We start from the raw sequence: 19,584 nt of genomic DNA on the forward strand, positions 1-19,584 counted from the left end.
GGTCAGATCTGTGCACAGAGGAGGCTGCAGAGGAGGATGGTCAGATCTGTGCACAGAGGAGGCTGCAGGGGAGGACGGTCAGATCTGTGCGCAGAGGAGGCTGCAGGGGTGGACGGTCAGATCTGTGCGCAGAGGAGGCTGCAGAGGAGGATGGTCAGATCTGTGCACAGAGGAGGCTGCAGGGGAGGATGGTGAGATCTGTGCACAGAGGAGGCTGCAGGGGAGGACGGTCAGATCTATGCGCAGAGGAGGCTGCAGGGGAGGATGGTCAGATCTGTGAGCAGAGGAGGCTTCAGGGGAGGATGGTCAGATCTGTGCACAGAGGAGGCTGCAGGGGAGGACGGTCAGATCTGTGCACAGAGGAGGCTGCAGAGGAGGACGGTCAGATCTGTGCACAGAGGAGGCTGCAGGGGAGGACGGTCAGATCTGTGCACAGAGGAGGCTGCAGGGGAGGACGGTCAGATCTGTGCACAGAGGAGGCTGCAGGGGAGGACGGTCAGATCTGTGCACAGAGGAGGCTGCAGGGGAGGACGGTCAGATCTGTGCACAGAGGATGCTGCAGGGGAGGACGGTCAGATCTGTGCGCAGAGGAGGCTGCAGGGGTGGACGGTCAGATCTGTGCACAGAGGATGCTGCAGGGGAGGACGGTCAGATCTGTGCGCAGAGGAGGCTGCAGGGGTGGACGGTCAGATCTGTGCACAGAGGAGGCTGCAGGGGAGGACGGTCAGATCTGTGCACAGAGGAGGCTGCAGGGGAGGACGGTCAGATCTGTGCGCAGAGGAGGCTGCAGGGGAGGACGGTCAGATCTGTGCGCAGAGGAGGCTGCAGGGGAGGATGGTCAGATCTGTGCACAGAGGAGGCTGCAGGGGAGGACGGTCAGATCTGTGCGCAGAGGATGCTGCAGGGGAGGACGGTGAGATCTGTGCACAGAGGAGGCTGCAGGGGTGGACGGTCAGATCTGTGCACAGAGGAGGCTGCAGGGGAGGACGGTCAGATCTGTGCACAGAGGAGGACGGTCAGATCTGTGAGCAGAGGAGGCTGCAGGGGAGGACGGTCAGATCTGTGTGCAGAGGAGGCTGCAGGGGAGGATGGTCAGATCTGTGCACAGAGGAGGCTGCAGGGGAGGATGGTCAGATCTGTGCACAGAGGAGGCTGCAGGGGAGGACGGTCAGATCTGTGCACAGAGGAGGCTGCAGAGGAGGACGGTCAGATCTGTGCACAGAGGAGGCTGCAGAGGAGGACGGTCAGATCTGTGCACAGAGGAGGCTGCAGAGGAGGACGGTCAGATCTGTGCACAGAGGAGGCTGCAGGGGAGGACGGTCAGATCTGTGCACAGAGGAGGCTGCAGAGGAGGATGGTCAGATCTGTGCGCAGAGGAGGCTGCAGGGGAGGACGGTCAGATCTGTGCACAGAGGAGGCTGCAGGGGAGGACGGTGAGATCTGTGCACAGAGGAGGCTGCAGGGGAGGACGGTCAGATCTGTGCGCAGAGGAGGCTGCAGGGGAGGACGGTCAGATCTGTGCACAGAGGAGGCTGCAGGGGAGGACGGTGAGATCTGTGCGCAGAGGAGGCTGCAGGGGAGGACGGTCAGATCTGTGCACAGAGGAGGCTGCAGAGGAGGACGGTCAGATCTGTGCACAGAGGAGGCTGCAGAGGAGGACGGTCAGATCTGTGCACAGAGGAGGCTGCAGGGGAGGACGGTCCGATCTGTAAACAGAGGAGGCTGCAGGGGAGGACGGTCAGATCTGTGCGCAGAGGAGGCTGCAGGGGAGGATGGTCAGATCTGTGCACAGAGGAGGCTGCAGGGGAGGACGGTCAGATCTGTGCACAGAGGGGGCTGTAGGGGAGGACGGTCAGATCTGTGCGCAGAGGAGGCTGCAGGGGAGGACGGTCAGATCTGTGCACAGAGGAGGCTGCAGAGGAGGACGGTCAGATCTGTGCACAGAGGAGGCTGCAGGGGAGGACGGTCAGATCTGTGCACAGAGGAGGCTGCAGGGGAGGACGGTCAGATCTGTGCACAGAGGAGGCTGCAGAGGAGGACGCGAGCGGCAGAGAAGATCCTGGAAAGTGATCACACGAGCGGCAGAGAAGATCCTGGAAAGTGATCACACGAGCGGCAGAGAAGATCCTGGAAAGTGATCACACGAGCGGCAGAGAAGATCCTGGAAAGTGATCACACGAGCGGCAGAGAAGATCCTGGAAAGTGATCACACGAGCGGCAGAGAAGATCCTGGAAAGTGATCACACGAGCGCTGGAGGAAAGGGCGAGATCAGCCACCACCGAGCCCGGACTGCAAGGAAAGGTGGGCGCTGGCACTTTAAGAAACTTTTCTTTAGGAACTTGTTTATTTAAAGTGATATCGCCCCAAAAATGTTTTATAACTAAAAGTAGGTTGTGTGATTCCAGAATGGATCCGGAATTAATAAAGAAGTTAGCGGAGGAGATCAACAACATGACCATAAAAATGGAGGAGATCCAAGGCGTCCCGCTCCCCAAAAGCACCTGTGATATCTGGGACCAAATCTATAACTTTCAGGCCCGAGAGGACGATATCCTGATCGCAACGTTCCCTAAAGCAGGTGAGAGAGCGAACGGGGGAGGGGGGATCAGAAGAGACCGGACCCCACAGCTCAATATTAATGTATTATCTCTATACAGGGAGCTCCCCCTAGTGGTGACTGCAGACAGGATCTTATCATGTATCTCTGTATACAGGGGGCTCCCCCTAGTGGTGGCTGCAGACATGATCTTATCATGTATCTCTGTATACAGGGAGCTCCCCCTAGTGGTGGCTGCAGACAGGATCTTATCATGTATCTCTGTATACAGGGAGCTCCCCCTAGTGGTGGCTGCAGACATGATCTTATCATGTATCTCTGTATACAGGGAGCTCCCCCTAGTGGTGGCTGCAGACAGGATCTTATCATGTATCTCTGTATACAGGGAGCTCCCCCTAGTGGTGACTGCAGACAGCATCTTATCATGTATCTCTGTATACAGGGAGCTCCCCCTAGTGGTGGCTGCAGACAGGATCTTATCATGTATCTCTGTATACAGGGAGCTCCCCCTAGTGGTGGCTGCAGACAGGATCTTATCATGTATCTCTGTATACAGGGAGCTCCCCCTAGTGGTGACTGCAGACAGGATCTTATCATGTATCTCTGTATACAGGGAGCTCTCCCTAGTGGTGGCTGCAGACAGGATCTTATCATGTATCTCTGTATACAGGGAGCTCCCCCTAGTGGTGGCTGCAGACAGGATCTTATCATGTATCTCTGTATACAGGGAGCTCCCCCTAGTGGTGACTGCAGACAGGATCTTATCATGTATCTCTGTATACAGGGAGCTCCCCCTAGTGGTGACTGCAGACAGGATCTTATCATGTATCTCTGTATACAGGGAGCTCCCCCTAGTGGTGGCTGCAGACAGGATCTTATCATGTATCTCTGTATACAGGGAGCTCCCCCTAGTGGTGGCTGCAGACAGGATCTTATCATGTATCTCTGTATACAGGGAGCTCCTCCTAGTGGTGACTGCAGACAGGATCTTATCCTGTATCTCTGTATACAGGGAGCTCCCCCTAGTGGTGACTGCAGACAGGATCTTATCATGTGTCTCTGTATACAGGGAGCTCCCCCTAGTGGTGGCTGCAGACAGGATCTTATCATGTATCTCTGTATACAGGGAGCTCCCCCTAGTGGTGGCTGCAGACAGGATCTTATCATGTATCTCTGTATACAGGGAGCTCCCCCTAGTGGTGGCTGCAGGCAGGATCTTATCATGTATCTCTGTATACAGGGAGTTCCCCCTAGTGGTGGCTGCAGACAGGATCTTATCCTGTATCTCTGTATACAGGGAGCTCCCCCTTGTGGTGGCTGCAGACAGGATCTTATCATGTATCTCTGTATACAGGGAGCTCCCCCTAGTGGTGGCTGCAGACAGGATCTTATCATGTATCTCTGTATACAGGGAGCTCCCCCTAGTGGTGACTGCAGACAGGATCTTATCATGTATCTCTGTATACAGGGAGCTCCCCCTAATGGTGGCTGCAGACAGGATCTTATCATGTATCTCTGTATATAGGGAGCTCCCCCTAGTGGTGACTGCAGACAAGATCTTATCATGTATCTCTGTATACAGGGAGCTCCCCCTAGTGGTGGCTGCAGACAGGAGCTTATCATGTATCTCTGTATACAGGGAGCTCCCCCTAGTGGTGACTGCAGACAGGATCTTATCATGTATCCCTGTATACCGGGAGCTCCCCCTAGTGGTGACTGCAGACAGGATCTTATCATGTATCTCTGTATACAGGGAGCTCCCCCTAGTGGTGACTGCAGACAGGATCTTATCATGTATCTCTGTATACAGGGAGCTCCCCCTAGTGGTGGCTGCAGACAGGATCTTATCATGTATCTCTGTATATAGGGAGCTCCCCCTAGTGGTGGCTGCAGACAGGATCATATCATGTATCTCTGTATACAGGGAGCTCCCCCTAGTGGTGGCTGCAGACAGGCTCTTATCATGTATCTCTGTATACAGGGAGCTCCCCCTAGTGGTGATATTGGCTATGGAATTTAAAGATTAGATCCGTTGTATCACACATGATTGGCTTAGATACATGAGTCTCACCTGTGTGAGATGTAGCTGAGCCATTAATGCTGCAGTTTGCTCCGGTATCTCACCTGAGGTCAGGGCCATATTTATATGTGGGGGGGGGCAGAGGTCGGGGAGATTTGGTTGATTTCAGTCTTTTTCGCTGTGTCATCGTGAAACATGAACTTCAGATCCAAGAAGGAAATAATGACAGTGTCGGTGGGAAGGGAATTAAAGGGCCAGTGATCCTGTGAATTATCCTCCTCCATCAGGTCCTCGACACATAACCGGGCACATTGGTGATATCCGCAGTTTAGTATGTGCCCGCTCCGCTCCTCATTAGGATTTCTCTATGGTGTTGTGTGAAGTTCTCAGGAATCCGAGATGGATAATATCATAATTGTGGGTTCAGAGGAGACAGAACCCGATCTCCCGAGATAATACGACCGTTACATAATCCCCGATACCATAATACGTTCTGCGCAGCGTTACTACCAACGCCAACCGCACCGAGTTACACCGCGCCCGGGACTTGTCAGATGTTTAAAGGGACAGTACCATACATGTGATTTCAACTGTAAAAGAATAGAAAACTAATTTTAAAGGCAATGAAATAAGACTACAAATCTGGGAATAGTAGCTGCATGTCTCTTTAAGATTTAAAGGGGACATGCATAGTAATAGAAAATTTAGTTTAGGGTATAAAGCTGCTTCTTGTGGTTCAGATCAGTGATGTGGATGCATTTTTGCAGGGACTACATGGATGCAGGAGATTGTGGACCTGATCATGCTGAATGGGGATGTGGAGAGGAGCATGCGGGCCCCGTGCTTCGTCAAGGTGCCGTTCATTGATCTACATGCAAAGCCCATGCCATCAGGTAAGAGACAATTCGCCGGTCTCCAGCTTTAAGCTGCGAATGTTAACCGAGAATGTTGTATTTGTGGCAAAAGTGAGATAAACATGACTGGTTTCCGGCGTTCTGACATTTTAGGTGTGGACTCCGCCAATGCCTTGCCGTCACCGCGCCTCCTGAAAACTCACTTACCGATACAGCTCATGCCACCATCTTTCTGGGAGAAGAACGTCAAGGTGAGCGTGAAGAAATGGTGAAGAGCTTCAAAACACTCTGCCGATTTGCACTACTTGGCCTTAACCTATAGGGGTATGTGGAGACACGAGGGTCAGTGGGTGGTCTCCTCCGCTGGCCTTCAGAAAGACCTCATGGACTAGGGCTCATCCCACTGAACACTCACACTTCTTCCCCATGGGCAGAACACTACTCAGACAACATAGGGTGAGGGAACCACACATTGGTGCAACTATATTAGTCACTAACAGGCGAAAACATCAAACATGCCCAGCAGAGACACAGGCTAAAGTTCTGTAAAATATCCGAAGGAAGCAGTTTGGTGGTCCTCTGGCTGGAACTGTAGCGCGTAGGCTGAGGTCATGTAAAATATCTGAAGTGAAGCAGTTCTGTGATCCTCTAGATGGAACCGTAGCTCCTAGGCTGAGGTCTTGTAGAATATCTGAACTGAAGCAGCTCAGGGATCTGCTAGCTGGAACTGTTAGCTCCTAGGCTGAAGTCTTGTAGAATATCCAAAGGAAGCAGTGTGGTGATCCTCCAGCTGGAACAGTAGCATGTAGGCTGAGGTCATGTAGAATATCCGAAGTAAGCAGTTCGGTGAACCTCTGGCTGGAACCATAGCTCTATGGCTGATGTCTTGTAGAATATCAGAAGGAAACAGTTCTGTGATCCTCCAGCTGAAGCCGTAGCATAAAGGCTGAGGTCATGTAGAATATATGAAGTGAAGCAGTTCTGTGATCCTCCAGCTGGAACCATAGCTCCTAGGCTGAAGTCTTGTAGAATATTGGAAGGAAACTGTTATGTGATCCTCCAGCTAAAATCGTAGCGTTTAGGCTGAGGTCTTGTAGAATATCTGAAATGAAGCAGCTCAGGGATCTGTTAGCTGGAACCATAGCTCCTAGGCTGAGGTATTGTAGAATATCTGAAGGAAACAGTTATGTGATCCTCCAGCTGAAATCGTAGCATGTAGGCTGAGGTCATGTAGAATATCTGAAGGAAGCAGTTTGGTGATCTGCTAGCTGGAACCGTAGCTCCTAGGCTGAAGTCTTGTAGAATATTGGAAGGAAACAGTTATGTGATCCTCCTGCTTTAATCGTAGCGTGTAGGCTGAGGTCATGTAGAATATCTGAAGTGAAGCAGTTCTGTGATCCTCCAGCTGGAACAATAGCTCCTAGGCTTGTGGAATATTACCCTGGTGACAGAAGCAAGGCCCCTTTTATATCCCTCCGTTCTCAATTCCGGGTATTAGGTCTTACAGGATTGGTTGGAGATGACTGTTCTCTCATGATTCGCTAGTTCAATCTGACTGCATAATTTAACTCTCAATTACGTAGTCAAAGGGGCTGAAGCAATACACATTTAATAGACAATCTTTATTTAAAACACAATAGGGCTCCTATCAGTCTGACATGAGACAATGGCTAATGTCTCTTGATTTAACAAAGGAACAATACGTCTGGCCTAATTAAGAACAGTCCCCCCCCCGCGCAGACACAAAAAAGTGGCCAGACGCTGAGTTCTCAGAGGGTATTCTTAGAATATCCTGTACATCTCAGTCAAGGAGATGAGATCTTTGCCCATGTCCTTCACAGGCACCTGGATCATCACCCGTGTGCTCTTCTAACATTACTCCCTGTGACCTTCTGCTCAGAGGACGTCATTGAGGTCTCCATCATAAGGCACATAACTGTGGGGAATTAAAGGGGTTGTGGCTCTAATCTGTGGTTTAAGGTGATTGTACTTTAAGCCTCTTGGGATTGACTTCAAGATGTTGTTTGGATTGTTGATATCTCCTATCTTGTATGTTTTTCTTTCCTTTCAGGTAGTTTACGTCGCTCGGAACGCCAAAGATTGCATGGTCTCCTACTTTCATTTCCAAAGGTTAAATAAAACTTTACCAGATCCGGGGACCTGGAACGAATACTTCTCAACGTTCTCATCTGGAAACGGTGAGAGAAGAATGCTCAGCACATTCCTGAGAGTTTCCGGACAACGTTTCTCCTCCTTTCTTTACTATGTTTCTCATTGATTTTCCAAAGTCTTCCTCAGTCTCTCCTCTCCGTGCTCCTTCTAGTTTCCGCCCCACATTCCTCTCCATGTATTTCCTCGCTATGCTCCTTCTCACCATGTTCCTCCTCTGCTTCTCCACACTGTGTTCATCCTTGTTTCCACTCCATGTCCCTTCTCGTGTCCTCACCATGATCCTCCTCACTATGTTCCTCACCTTTTTCCATGTTCTTCTTTGTCTACTCCCCACATCAATGTTCTCACCATGTGTCTCCTCTGCCTCTTCTCTCCATGCTCGTCCTTATTTCTTTGCCATGTCCCTTACCTTTGACACTTTGCCATGTCACTCTCCTTTGCAGTGTTCCTCCTTGTGTTCTCTCCTCGTAGTGTTCCTCCTTCTCCCTCTCCTTGTTTCTTTCTTCGTTCCTCCTCACTGTGCACCTTCTGGTCACATTCTTCCCCTCTGCTGCTCTTCGGACCATTGCTCCTCACCATGCTCATCCTATTTCCCTCTCTTTTCCATATTTCTCCTTGCCGTACTCTTCCTTGTTTCCTCTTCTCTTCATGAATCTCACGGTTTCCTCCTCCCTGTCCCTCCTGTCCTCATTTCCTCCCCTCTACCTCTTCTCTCTATGCTATATTCTTGTTCTCTCCTCTTCATGTTACTCCTCGCTGTGCTTCAGCTTGTTTTCTCTCCTTTCCATATATCTAGTTGTTAATCTCCTTGCTTCCTCTCCAAGTGTCTCCTTGCTGTGTTCCTCCTTATTTTCTCTCCTCTCCATGTTCCTCCTCACTGTGCTCCTTCTTGTTTCCTCTCCATGTTCCTCCTCACTGTGGTTCCTCCTTCTTTCTTCTCCTCTCCATGTTCCTCCTCACTGTGCTCCTTCTTGTTTCCTCTCCATGTTCCTCCTCACTGTGCTCCTTCTAGTTTCCTCTCCATGTTCCATCACACTGTGGTTCCTCCTTCTTTCTTCTCCTCTCCATGTTTACCCTCACCACACTCCTCTTTTTTTCTTCTCCTCTCCATGTTTCTCCTTGCTGTGCTCCTCCTGATTTCCTCTCCTCTCCATGTTTCTCCTTGCTGTGCTCCTCCTGATTTCCTCTCTTCTCCATGTTCCTCTTCACTGTGCTCCTCCTTGTTTCTTCTCCTCTCCATGTTCCTCCTCACTGTGACCCTCCTTGTTTCCTCTCCATGTTCCTCCTCTCTGTGACCCTCCTTGTTTCCTCTCCTCTCTATGTATCTAGTTGCTGTTACTCTCCTTGCTTCCTTTCAATGTTCCTCCTCGCTGTGCTCCACCTTGCTTCCTCTCAATGTTCCTTCTCACTGTCCTCCTCCTTGTTTCCTCTCAATGCTCCTCCTCGCTGTGTTTCTCCTTGTTTCCTTTCAATGTTTCTCCTTGCTGTGCTCCTCCTTATTTCCTCTCAATGTTCCTCCTCGCTGTGCTCCTCCTTGTTTCCTTTCAATGTTTCTCCTTGCTGTGCTCCTCCTTGTTTCCTCGCAATGTTTCTCCTTGCTGTGCTCCTCCTTGGTTCCTCTCAATGTTCCTCCTCGCTGTGCTCCTCCTTTTTTCTTCTCAATGTTCCTCGCTGTGCTCCTCCTTGTTGCCTCTCAATGTCCCTCCTCGCTGCGCTCTCCTTGTTTCCTCTCCATGTTTCTCCTTGCTGTGCTCCTCCTTGTTTTCTCTCCTATCCATGTTCCTCCTCTACAAGCTCCTCCTTCTTCCTTCTCTCCATGTTCCTCCTCACTGTGATCCTCTTTGTTTCTTCTACATATTCCTCCTTGCTGTGCTCCTCCTTGTTTCCTCTCCATGTTCCTCCTCGCTGTGACTCTCCTTGTTTCTTCTCCATGTTCCTCCTCACTATGTCTCCTTCTTTTAGTCCCTTGGGGCAGCTGGTTTGACCACGTCATCGGATGGTGGAAGGTAAAAGACCAGCACCAGATTCTCTACGTCTTCTACGAGGACATCATTGAGGTGAGGACGATGACTTCCTCGTCACGTACCTGGACGCTCAGCATCTTACATTTACCTGTTATCTCTGTCATCAGGACCCAAAACGAGAAATAACAAAAATTGCCAAATTTCTGGGCAAAGAGCTGAGTGCGGAGGTGCTGGAGACCGTTCTGCACCACACGTCCTTCCAAGCCATGAAGGAAAACCCAATGACCAACTTCAGTGTCCTGCCGTCCTTTGTATTTGACCAGTCCATCTCGCCCTTCATGAGGAAAGGTGAGATTGTGGAGGGAGGACTATTGTATATGAGATGTGTTCATCCTGAGCAGCCTGATTCATGAGCCAGATCCTCAGGAGTTCGGCCTTTATCTGCTGGGCATTAACCCCTCATTGTTTTAATTTTCAGGTAAAGTCGGGGACTGGAAGAATCATTTCTCGGTGTCCCAAAATATTGTATTCGATGAGGAATACAAGAAGCAGATGGAGGGGAGCGGGCTGAGCTTCCGCACCGAGCTGTGACCGGGACCATGGCGGCCGTATCTCTCTGAAGGCTGTAGTTAATTACCGGGATGGTTGATTATAATGCTCCTCCCACATCTGGAGGCCCCTCCCATCACCATGGCTCCTCCCCTTTCTATATGTGTGTCAGTTTTCTGACTTCTTTTACTTGTCGTTCTTCATCATTTTGTCTCTGAAGTTCTCCATGCACCGACTTTCTGCTCAGCCGACACTAAACAGGCAGAGCTGCAGTATAAAGCATGGTGAAAATCTAGAACATTAGCTTTCACTCTCATAAAAAAATGAAGTAACTTTCAGACTACCTCAGCCTCCAGTAGGCAGCGGCGCTCAGCTGGCGCCACTGATCCTCACCTGTAAATTGTAACAAACCCTCCATAAAGAACAGTTTACATAAATCGCGTGTTATTTTTGGTGTACAGGGGTATACTATAACTAAAGCACACTGATGAATAGATTACACATCAGTGAATACAGGAAACCTTGTAGTATATTATTGGTTTTCTCATTGTTCTCACCCTCCCGGTGCCACCTGGATTTCTCTATTCTGTCTGTAAATCTTCATAAAATTTTATGTAAAAAAAAAACTGGAGGGGAGAGGAGGGAGAGGAAGCTGCAGTTACATCCCTGAGGTACTGCATACTGTGAGAGGAGGAAGGAGCAGCCTGAACATGTGGCAGCTCTTAGATAACAGGAGGCTCTGACCATCAAAAGAGGAAGAAAAAAAAAAGTGTGCATTGACTTACATTCACTCTCTGAGTCCTTACTCCCTCTTGATGACATTGCTTGCTTACACGATGCAGATGCTGTGGCCACTTTATATTCACAATCTCTGCAGCTCGTGAAATTGGCGACCACCTCACACACACCAAAACCTGCACAATTAACAGGCAACCCTGGTACACCAGCCTTACTAAAGAACTGAGGCGGGTCTCCAGGGTTGCTGAGCAGAGATGGAAGGCAGCTCACTGCAACGAGCACTTCATCACATACACTCCCTTGTCAATTTCAAGTCCACTCTCACTGCTGCAAAACAAACCTACTTCTCATGTCTTATATCCTCCCTGTCTCACAACCCTAAACAGCTATTCAAAATTTTCAACTCTCTCCTCTGTCCCCCGGCACCACCTCCCTCTCCTCTCATCTCCGCCAAAGACTTTGCCTCATTCTTCATTCATACGATTGACAACATCAGAGTAAGCTTCAGCCCACAATCACCACAGCCCCTTCTCATAACTACTCAGCATTCTTCCTCCAAATCCAGTTTCTCCACCATGACAGAAGATCATTTTTCCACTCTACTCTCAGGATCACATCTAACCACCTGTACACTGGACCCACTCCCGTCCCACCGCATCCCCAATCTCACCACAGTCTTTATCCCGACCCTAATCCATCTCTTCAACCTATCACTAACAACTGGTGTATTCCCTTCATGCTTTAAACATGCCTCTATTACACCCATCCTCAAAAAGCCCTCCCTTGACCCATCCTCTGTGTCTAGCTATCACCTCATATCCCTTCTCCCCTACGCCTCAAAACTACTGGAACAGCACGTCCATCTTGAATTGTCCTCCCACCTCTCCTCCTGCTCCCTCTTTGACTGGCTACATTCTGGCTTCCGACTGCATCATTCCACTGAAACTGCCCTAACCAAAGTCACCAATGACCTACTAACCGCCAAAGCCAAGCGACACTGCTCTGTCCTCCTCCTCTTGGACCTGTCCTCTACTTTCGACACAGCAGACCTCTCCCTCCTACTACAGATTCTCTCATCTCTGGGCATCACAGACTTGGCCCTATCTTGGATCTCCTCATACCTCACTGACAGAACTTTCAGCGTCTCCCATTCTCACACCACCTCCTCATCTCGCCCCCTATCTGTTGGGGTCCCCCAAGGTTCAGTTCTTGGACCCCTGCTGTTCTCCATCTACACCTTCGGCCTGGGACAGCTCATAGAGTCCCCCGGCTTCCAGCATCACCTCTATGCCGATGACACACAGATCTACCTCTCTGGACCCGACATCACCTCTCTACTAACCAGAACCCCACAATGTCTGTCCGCTATTTCATCCTTCTTCTCTGCGCGATTCCTAAAACTGAATTCATCATCTTTCCCCCATCTCACTCAACCCCCCTATCAAGCCTATCCAAAACCTATCCATCAAAGTCAATGGCTGCTCACTCTCCCCAGTCCCGTAAGCTCGTTGCATGGATAACACTTGACTCTGATGTCTCCTTAAAGCCGCACATCCAAGCCCTCCACCTCCTGCCGACTGCAACTCAAAAATATTTCCCTGATCCATACATTCCTTGACCAAGAATCTGAAATAACACCAGTGCATGCCCTCATTATTTCCCGCCTCGACTACTGCAACCTCCTGCTCTGTGGCCTCCCTTCTAGCACTCTTGCACCACGCCAATATATCCTCAGCTCTGCCGTCCAATGAAACCACCTCTCCCCCCGCTACTCCCCGACCTCTCCTCTCTGCCAATTTCATCACTGGCTTCCCATTCATTGCTCAAAGACACTTTTTCAAAACCCTAACCATGACATACAAAGCCATGCACAACCTGTCTCTTCCCTACATCTGTGACCTCGTCTCCCGGTACCTACCTGCACGCAACCTCAGATCCTCACAAGATCTCCTTCTCTGCTCCTCTCTTACTCCTCTTCCCACAATCGCATCCAAGATTTCTCCCGTGCCTCCCCCATACTCTGGAACGCTCTACTCCATCATATCAGACCCTACCGTAGAAACCTTCAAAAGGAACTTGAAGACCCACCTCTTCCGACAAGACTACAACCTGCAGTGACCCCGAGTCCCCTATACCACTGTACGACCATCTCTACCCTCATCTACTGTATCCTCACCCATCCCCTGTAGACTGTGAGCCCTCGCGGGCAGGGTTCTCTCTCCTTCTGTAGACTGTGAGCCCTCGCGGGCAGGGTCCTCTCTCCTCCTGTAGACTGTGAGCCCTCGCGGGCAGGATCCTCTCTCCTCCTGTAGACTGTGAGCCCTCGCAGGCAGGGTCCTCTCTGCTCCTGTAAACTGTGATCCCTCACAGGCAGGATCCTCTCTCCTCCTGTAGACTGTGAGCCCTCGCGGGCAGGATCCTCTCTCCTCCTGTAGACTGTGAGCCCTCGCGGGCAGAGTCCTCTCTGCTCCTGTAAACTGTGATCTCTCACAGGCAGGGTCCTCTCTCCTCCTGTAGACTGTGAGCCCTCACAGGCAGGGTCCTCTCTCCTCCTGTAGACTGTGAGCCCTCGTGGGCAGGGTCTTCTCTCCTCCTGTAGACTGTGAGCCCTCGTGGGCAGGGTCCTCTCTCCTCCTGTAGACTTTGAGCCCTCGCAGGCAGGGTCCTCTCTCCTCCTGTAGACTGTGAGCGCTCGCAGGCAGGGTCCTCTCTCCTTCTGTAGACTGTGAGTCCTCACGGGCAGGGTCCTCTCTCCTCCTGTAGACTGTGAGCCCTCGCAGGCAGGGTCCTCTCTCCTTCTGTGCACTGTGAGCCCTCGCGGGCAGGGTTTTCTCTCCTCTCTCTCCTCCTCACGGGCAGGGTCTTCTCTCCTCTCTCCTCCTCACGGGCAGGGTCTTCTCTCCTCACACGTAGGGTTCTCTCTCCTCCTGTAGACTGTGAGCCCTCGTGGGCAGGGTCCTCTCTCCTCCTGTAGACTGTGACCCCTCACGTGCAGTGTCCTCTCTCCTCCTCGTGGGCAGGGTCCTCTCGCATCCTGGCGGGCAGCGTCCTCTCTCCTCCTGTAGACTGTGACCCCTCACGTGTAGTGTCCTCTCTCCTCCTCGTGGGCAGGGTCCTCTCTCCTCCTGGCGGGCAGGGTCCTCTCGCATCCTAGCGGGCAGCGTCCTCTCTCCTCCTGTACCTGTCTGTGCCTTGTATTGTCTATGATTATTGGACGTGTTTGCGTTGCCTGCATTACAAACCTATATACCACCCATAAAAGAACTGCCCACCTCCAGTAACCCCTTTACAACCAAGGACGTACTGGTACGTCCTTGGTCACCTACCTCTGGTTACCGCGAACTCCAGCAGCGAGCCCGCAGTAATCCCTGCACAACACCGCCTGTAGGCGATCTGCATGGACCAGACGTGCGGTGCTCAGTGGTGGAAGGAACCTGAAGACCAAATTCAGAAATCCGAACATCACCGCCTGTGTACGATCTGCGTGATCGAGACGTGCAGTGCTCAGTGGTGGAAGTTATCTACGAACATCGGATTGCGCCTTAGCGGGTGGAGGGGGATTGTGACTGACGCCGGGGGGGACACAGACGCCTTCAAGACAAAAAGTCTCCGAATTCTAGAAGTATCTAATGGATCACATCTGAAATATATCTTTGTGTGAGTCACCACTGAGTTGCCTTTTCTGCATTGTTGCATCCCTATAACCTCTTCTTCAGCTGCACGGGAGGATCTGTGCGCAGAGGTGGCTGCGTTTCAATGTATCAGCGCTGATTTCACCTGAAGGAATTTTCGCTCACTTTACAAGGTGAAGACGGCAATGACATTCCACCCACATCGCACCCCGCGCCCTCCGCACATGACTGATAGCACCGCGGTACAATGTGACCGTGACGCCTCCCGCTACACCTATAAAATGCATATAGGAAGACGTATGCCCTAGGAAGGCTGCGATCACGCAATGTTAACCCTTCACTGTCCACAGCAGCTGCCCAAAGGAACTGGAGAGGATTGGCTGCAGCTTTGGATGTGACTAGAGGAGAAAGACATCAGTGAGTGGTGGCAGGAGGTGCCGGGCTTTCCATGGAAATTTGGGGCGGTGGGCACGTGATCCAAGAGACCAACGTAACCGCAAATCGCAATTATTGCAGGACGGTCAACAAAGAGTTAATGGTCTGCAATATGGAAAAAACGGAGGAGCACAAGACCCCGGATCTCACCATGTCTGAGACAGGTAAAGCTAAAGTCGGGCTCTTATATAGGGGCGGGACTAGGGGCGGAGCTACAATTAGGAGCCAATAAGAGAACATACAATATTCTAATACAGGAAACAATTTGATAAAGCTGGAAAGAGAAATCAGCGGCGGCCGAAGATCAATCGAGAGAAGATCCTGGAAACTGATCACACGAGCACTGGAGGAAAGGGCGAGATCATCCACCACCGAGCAAAGACTGAATCGAAAGGTGGGCGCTGGCCCTTTAAGAACCTTTTTTTATTAGGAACTTGTTTATTTAAAGTGATATCGCCCCAAAAATGTTTTATGACTAAAATTAGGTTGTGTGATTCCAGAATGGATCCGGAAATAATGGAGAAGTGTGCCGAAAAAATGAAGAACATGACCGTAAAATTGGAGGAAATCGAAGGCGTCCTGCTCCCAAAAAGCACCTGTGACATCTGGGACCAAATCTATAACTTTGAAGCCCGAGAGGACGATATAATGATCGCTACATTCCCTAAAGCAGGTGAGAGAGCGAACGGGGGAGGGGGGATCAGAAGAGACCGGACCCCCAAAGCTCAATATTAATGTATGCCAGCCCTCCAACAGGTCAAATGTATTATCACTGTATACAGGGAGCTCCTCCTAGTGGTGGCTGCAGACAGGATCTTATCATATATCTCTGTATACAGGGAGCTCCCCCTAGTGGTGACTGCAGACAGGATCTTATCATGTATCTCTGTATACAGGGAGCTCCCTCTAGTGGTGACTGCAGACAGGATCTTATCATGTATCTCTGTATACAGGGAGCTCCCCCTAGTGGTGACTGCAGACAGGATCTTATCATGTATCTCTGTATACAGGGAGCTCCCTCTAGTGGTGACTGCAGACAGGATCTTATCATGTATCTCTGTATACAGGGAGCTCCCCCTAGTGATGGCTGCAGACAGGATCTTATCATGTATCTCTGTATACAGGGGGCTCCCCCTAGTGGTGGCTGCAGACAGGATCTTATCATGTATCTCTGTATACAGGGAGCTCCCCCTAGTGGTGGCTGCAGACAGGATCTTATCATGTATCTCTGTATACAGGGAGCTCCCCCTAGTGATGGCTGCAGACAGGATCTTATCATATATCTCTGTATACAGGGAGCTCCCCCTAGTGGTGACTGCAGACAGGATCTTATCATGTATCTCTGTATACAGGGAGCTCCCCCTAGTGGTGACTGCAGACAGGGTCTTATCATGTATCTCTGTATACAGGGAGCTCCCCCTAGTGGTGGCTGCAGACAGGGTCTTATCATGTATCTCTGTATACAGGGAGCTCCCCCTAGTGGTGTCTGCAGACAGGATCTTATCATGTATCTCTGTATACAGGGAGCTCCCCCTAGTGGTGACTGCAGACAGGATCTTATCATGTATCTCTGTATACAGGGAGCTCCCCCTAGTGGTGACTGCAGACAGGATCTTATCATGTATCTCTGTATACAGGGAGCTCCCCCTAGTGGTGACTGCAGACAGGGTCTTATCATGTATCTCTGTATACAGGGAGCTCCCCCTAGTGGTGGCTGCAGACAGGGTCTTATCATGTATCTCTGTATACAGGGAGCTCCCCCTAGTGGTGTCTGCAGACAGGATCTTATCATGTATCTCTGTATACAGGGAGCTCCCCCTAGTGGTGACTGCAGACAGGATCTTATCATGTATCTCTGTATACAGGGAGCTCCCCCTAGTGGTGACTGCAGACAGGATCTTATCATGTATCTCTGTATACAGGGAGCTCCCTCTAGTGGTGACTGCAGACAGGATCTTATCATGTATCTCTGTATACAGGGAGCTCCCCCTAGTGGTGGCTGCAGACAGGATCTTATCATGTATCTCTGTATACAGGGAGCTCCCCCTAGTGGTGGCTGCAGACAGGATCTTATCATGTATCTCTGTATACAGGGAGCTCCCTCTAGTGATGGCTGCAGACAGGATCTTATCATGTATCTCTGTATACAGGGGGCTCCCCCTAGTGGTGGCTGCAGACAGGATCTTATCATGTATCTCTGTATACAGGGAGCTCCCCCTAGTGGTGGCTGCAGACAGGATCTTATCATGTATCTCTGTATACAGGGAGCTCCCCCTAGTGATGGCTGCAGACAGGATCTTATCATGTATCTCTGTATACAGGGAGCTCCCCCTAGTGGTGACTGCAGACAGGATCTTATCATGTATCTCTGTATACAGGGAGCTCCCCCTAGTGGTTGCTGCAGACAGGAGCTTATCATGTATCTCTGTATACAGGGAGCTCCCCCTAGTGGTGGCTGCAGACAAGATCTTATCATGTATCTCTGTATACAGGGAGCTCCCCCTAGTGGTGGCTGCAGACAGAATCTTATCATGTATCTCTGTATACAGGGAGCTCCCACTAGTGGTGACTGCAGACAGGATCTTATCATGTATCTCTGTATACAGGGGGCTCCCCCTAGTGGTTGCTGCAGACAGGAGCTTATCATGTATCTCTGTATACAGGGAGCTCCCCCTAGTGGTGGCTGCAGACAAGATCTTATCATGTATCTCTGTATACAGGGAGCTCCCCCTAGTGGTGGCTGCAGACAGGATCTTATCATGTATCTCTGTATACAGGGGGTTCCCCCTAGTGGTGGCTGCAGACAGGAGCTTATCATGTATCTCTGTATACAGGGAGCTCCCCCTAGTGGTGGCTGCAGACAAGATCTTATCATGTATCTCTGTATACAGGGAGCTCCCCCTAGTGGTGACTGCAGACAGGAGCTTATCATGTATCTCTGTATACAGGGAGCTCCCCCTAGTGGTGGCTGCAGACAGCATCTTATCATGTATTTCTGTATACAGGGAGCTCCCCCTAGTGGTGGCTGCAGACAGGATTTTATCATTTATCTCTGTATACAGGGAGCTCCCCCTAGTGGTGGCTGCAGACAGGATCTTATCATGTATCTCTGTATACAGGGAGCTCCCCCTAGTGGTGGCTGCAGACAGGATCTTATCATGTATCTCTGTATACAGGGAGCTCCCCCTAGTGGTGGCTGCAGACAGGATCTTATCATGTATCTCTGTATACAGGGAGCTCCCCCTAGTGGTGGCTGCAGACAGGATCTTATCATGTATCTCTGTATACAGGGAGCTCCCCCTAGTGGTGGCTGCAGACAGGATCTTATCATGTATCTCTGTATACAGGGAGCTCCCCCTAGTGGTGGCTGCAGACAGGATCTTATCATGTATCTCTGTATACAGGGAGCTCCCCCTAGTGGTGACTGCAGACAGGATCTTATCATGCATCTCTGTATACAGGGAACTCCCCCTAGTGGTGACTGCAGACAGGATCTTATCATGTATCTCTGTATACAGGGAGCTCCCTCTAGTGGTGGCTGCAGACAGGATCTTATCCTGTATCTCTGTATACAGGGAGCTCCCCCTAGTGGTGGCTGCAGACAGGATCTTATCATGTATCTCTGTATACAGGGAGCTCCCCCTAGTGGTGGCTGCAGACAGGATCTTATCATGTATCTCTGTATACAGGGAGCTCCTCCTAGTGGTGACTGCAGACAGGATCTTATTATGTATCTCTGTATACAGAGAGTTCCCCCTAGTGGTGGCTGCAGACAGCATCTTATCATGTATCTCTGTATACAGGGAGCTCCCCTTAGTGGTGGCTGCAGACAGGATCTTATCATGTATCTCTGTATAAAGGGAGCTCCCTCTAGTGGTGGCTGCAGACAGGATCTTATCATGTATCTCTGTATACAGGGAGCTCCCCCTAGTGGTGACTGCAGACAGGAGCTTATCATCTATCTCTGTATACAGGGAGCGCCCCCTAGTGGTGGCTGCAGACAGGATCTTATCATGTATCTCTGTATACAGGGAGCTCCCCCTAGTGGTGACTGCAGACAGGATCTTATCATGTATCTCTGTATACAGGGAGCTCCCCCTAGTGGTGACTGCAGACAGGATCTTATCATGTATCTCTGTATACAGGGGGCTCCCCCTAGTGGTGACTGCAGACAGGAGCTTATCATGTATCTCTGTATACAGGGAGCTCCCCCTAGTGGTGACTGCAGACAGGATCTTATCATGTATCTCTGTATACAGGGAGCTCCTCCTAGTGGTGACTGCAGACAGGATCTTATCATGTATCTCTGTATACAGGGGGCTCCCCCTAGTGGTTGCTGCAGACAGGTTCTTATCATGTATCTCTGTATACAGGGAGCTCCCCCTAGTGGTGACTGCAGACAGGATCTTATCATGTATCTCTGTATACAGGGAGCTCCCCCTAGTGGTGACTGCAGACAGGATCTTATCATGTATCTCTGTATACAGGGAGCGCCCCCTAGTGGTGGCTGCAGACAGGATCTTATCATGTATCTCTGTATACAGGGAGCTCCTCCTAGTGGTGACTGCAAACAGGATCTTATCATGTATCTCTGTATACAGGGAGCTCCCCCTAGTGGTGGCTGCAGACAGGAGCTTATCATGTATCTCTGTATACAGGGAG

General features: G+C 50.6%; 2 protein-coding genes across 2 annotated transcripts in view; both read left to right on the plus strand.

Moving 5' to 3' along the window:
* The first annotated feature begins 2,173 nt into the window (after positions 1 to 2,173).
* On the plus strand, positions 2,174 to 10,555 carry LOC142246533 (sulfotransferase 1C2-like). The gene is made up of 8 exons (XM_075319596.1): positions 2,174 to 2,302; positions 2,407 to 2,579; positions 5,346 to 5,471; positions 5,586 to 5,683; positions 7,504 to 7,630; positions 9,567 to 9,661; positions 9,736 to 9,916; positions 10,047 to 10,555. The coding sequence occupies exons 2-8, from the start codon at positions 2,408 to 2,410 to the stop codon at positions 10,157 to 10,159; spliced, it is 912 nt and encodes a 303-aa protein (XP_075175711.1). The 5' UTR covers positions 2,174 to 2,302; position 2,407; the 3' UTR covers positions 10,160 to 10,555.
* Positions 10,556 to 15,223: 4,668 nt separating this feature from the next.
* LOC142245643 (sulfotransferase 1C2-like) overlaps positions 15,224 to 19,584 on the plus strand; it is a 44,592-nt gene continuing 40,231 nt past the window's right edge. The window contains exons 1-2 of the mRNA XM_075318537.1: positions 15,224 to 15,316; positions 15,423 to 15,595. Of these exons, the coding sequence (XP_075174652.1) occupies positions 15,424 to 15,595 (172 nt within the window). The 5' untranslated portion in view covers positions 15,224 to 15,316; position 15,423. The remainder of the gene's footprint in view (positions 15,317 to 15,422; positions 15,596 to 19,584) is intronic.

The sequence above is a fragment of the Anomaloglossus baeobatrachus genome, chromosome 7, assembly GCF_048569485.1.
Source record: "Anomaloglossus baeobatrachus isolate aAnoBae1 chromosome 7, aAnoBae1.hap1, whole genome shotgun sequence".
Lineage (NCBI taxonomy): Eukaryota > Metazoa > Chordata > Amphibia > Anura > Aromobatidae > Anomaloglossus > Anomaloglossus baeobatrachus.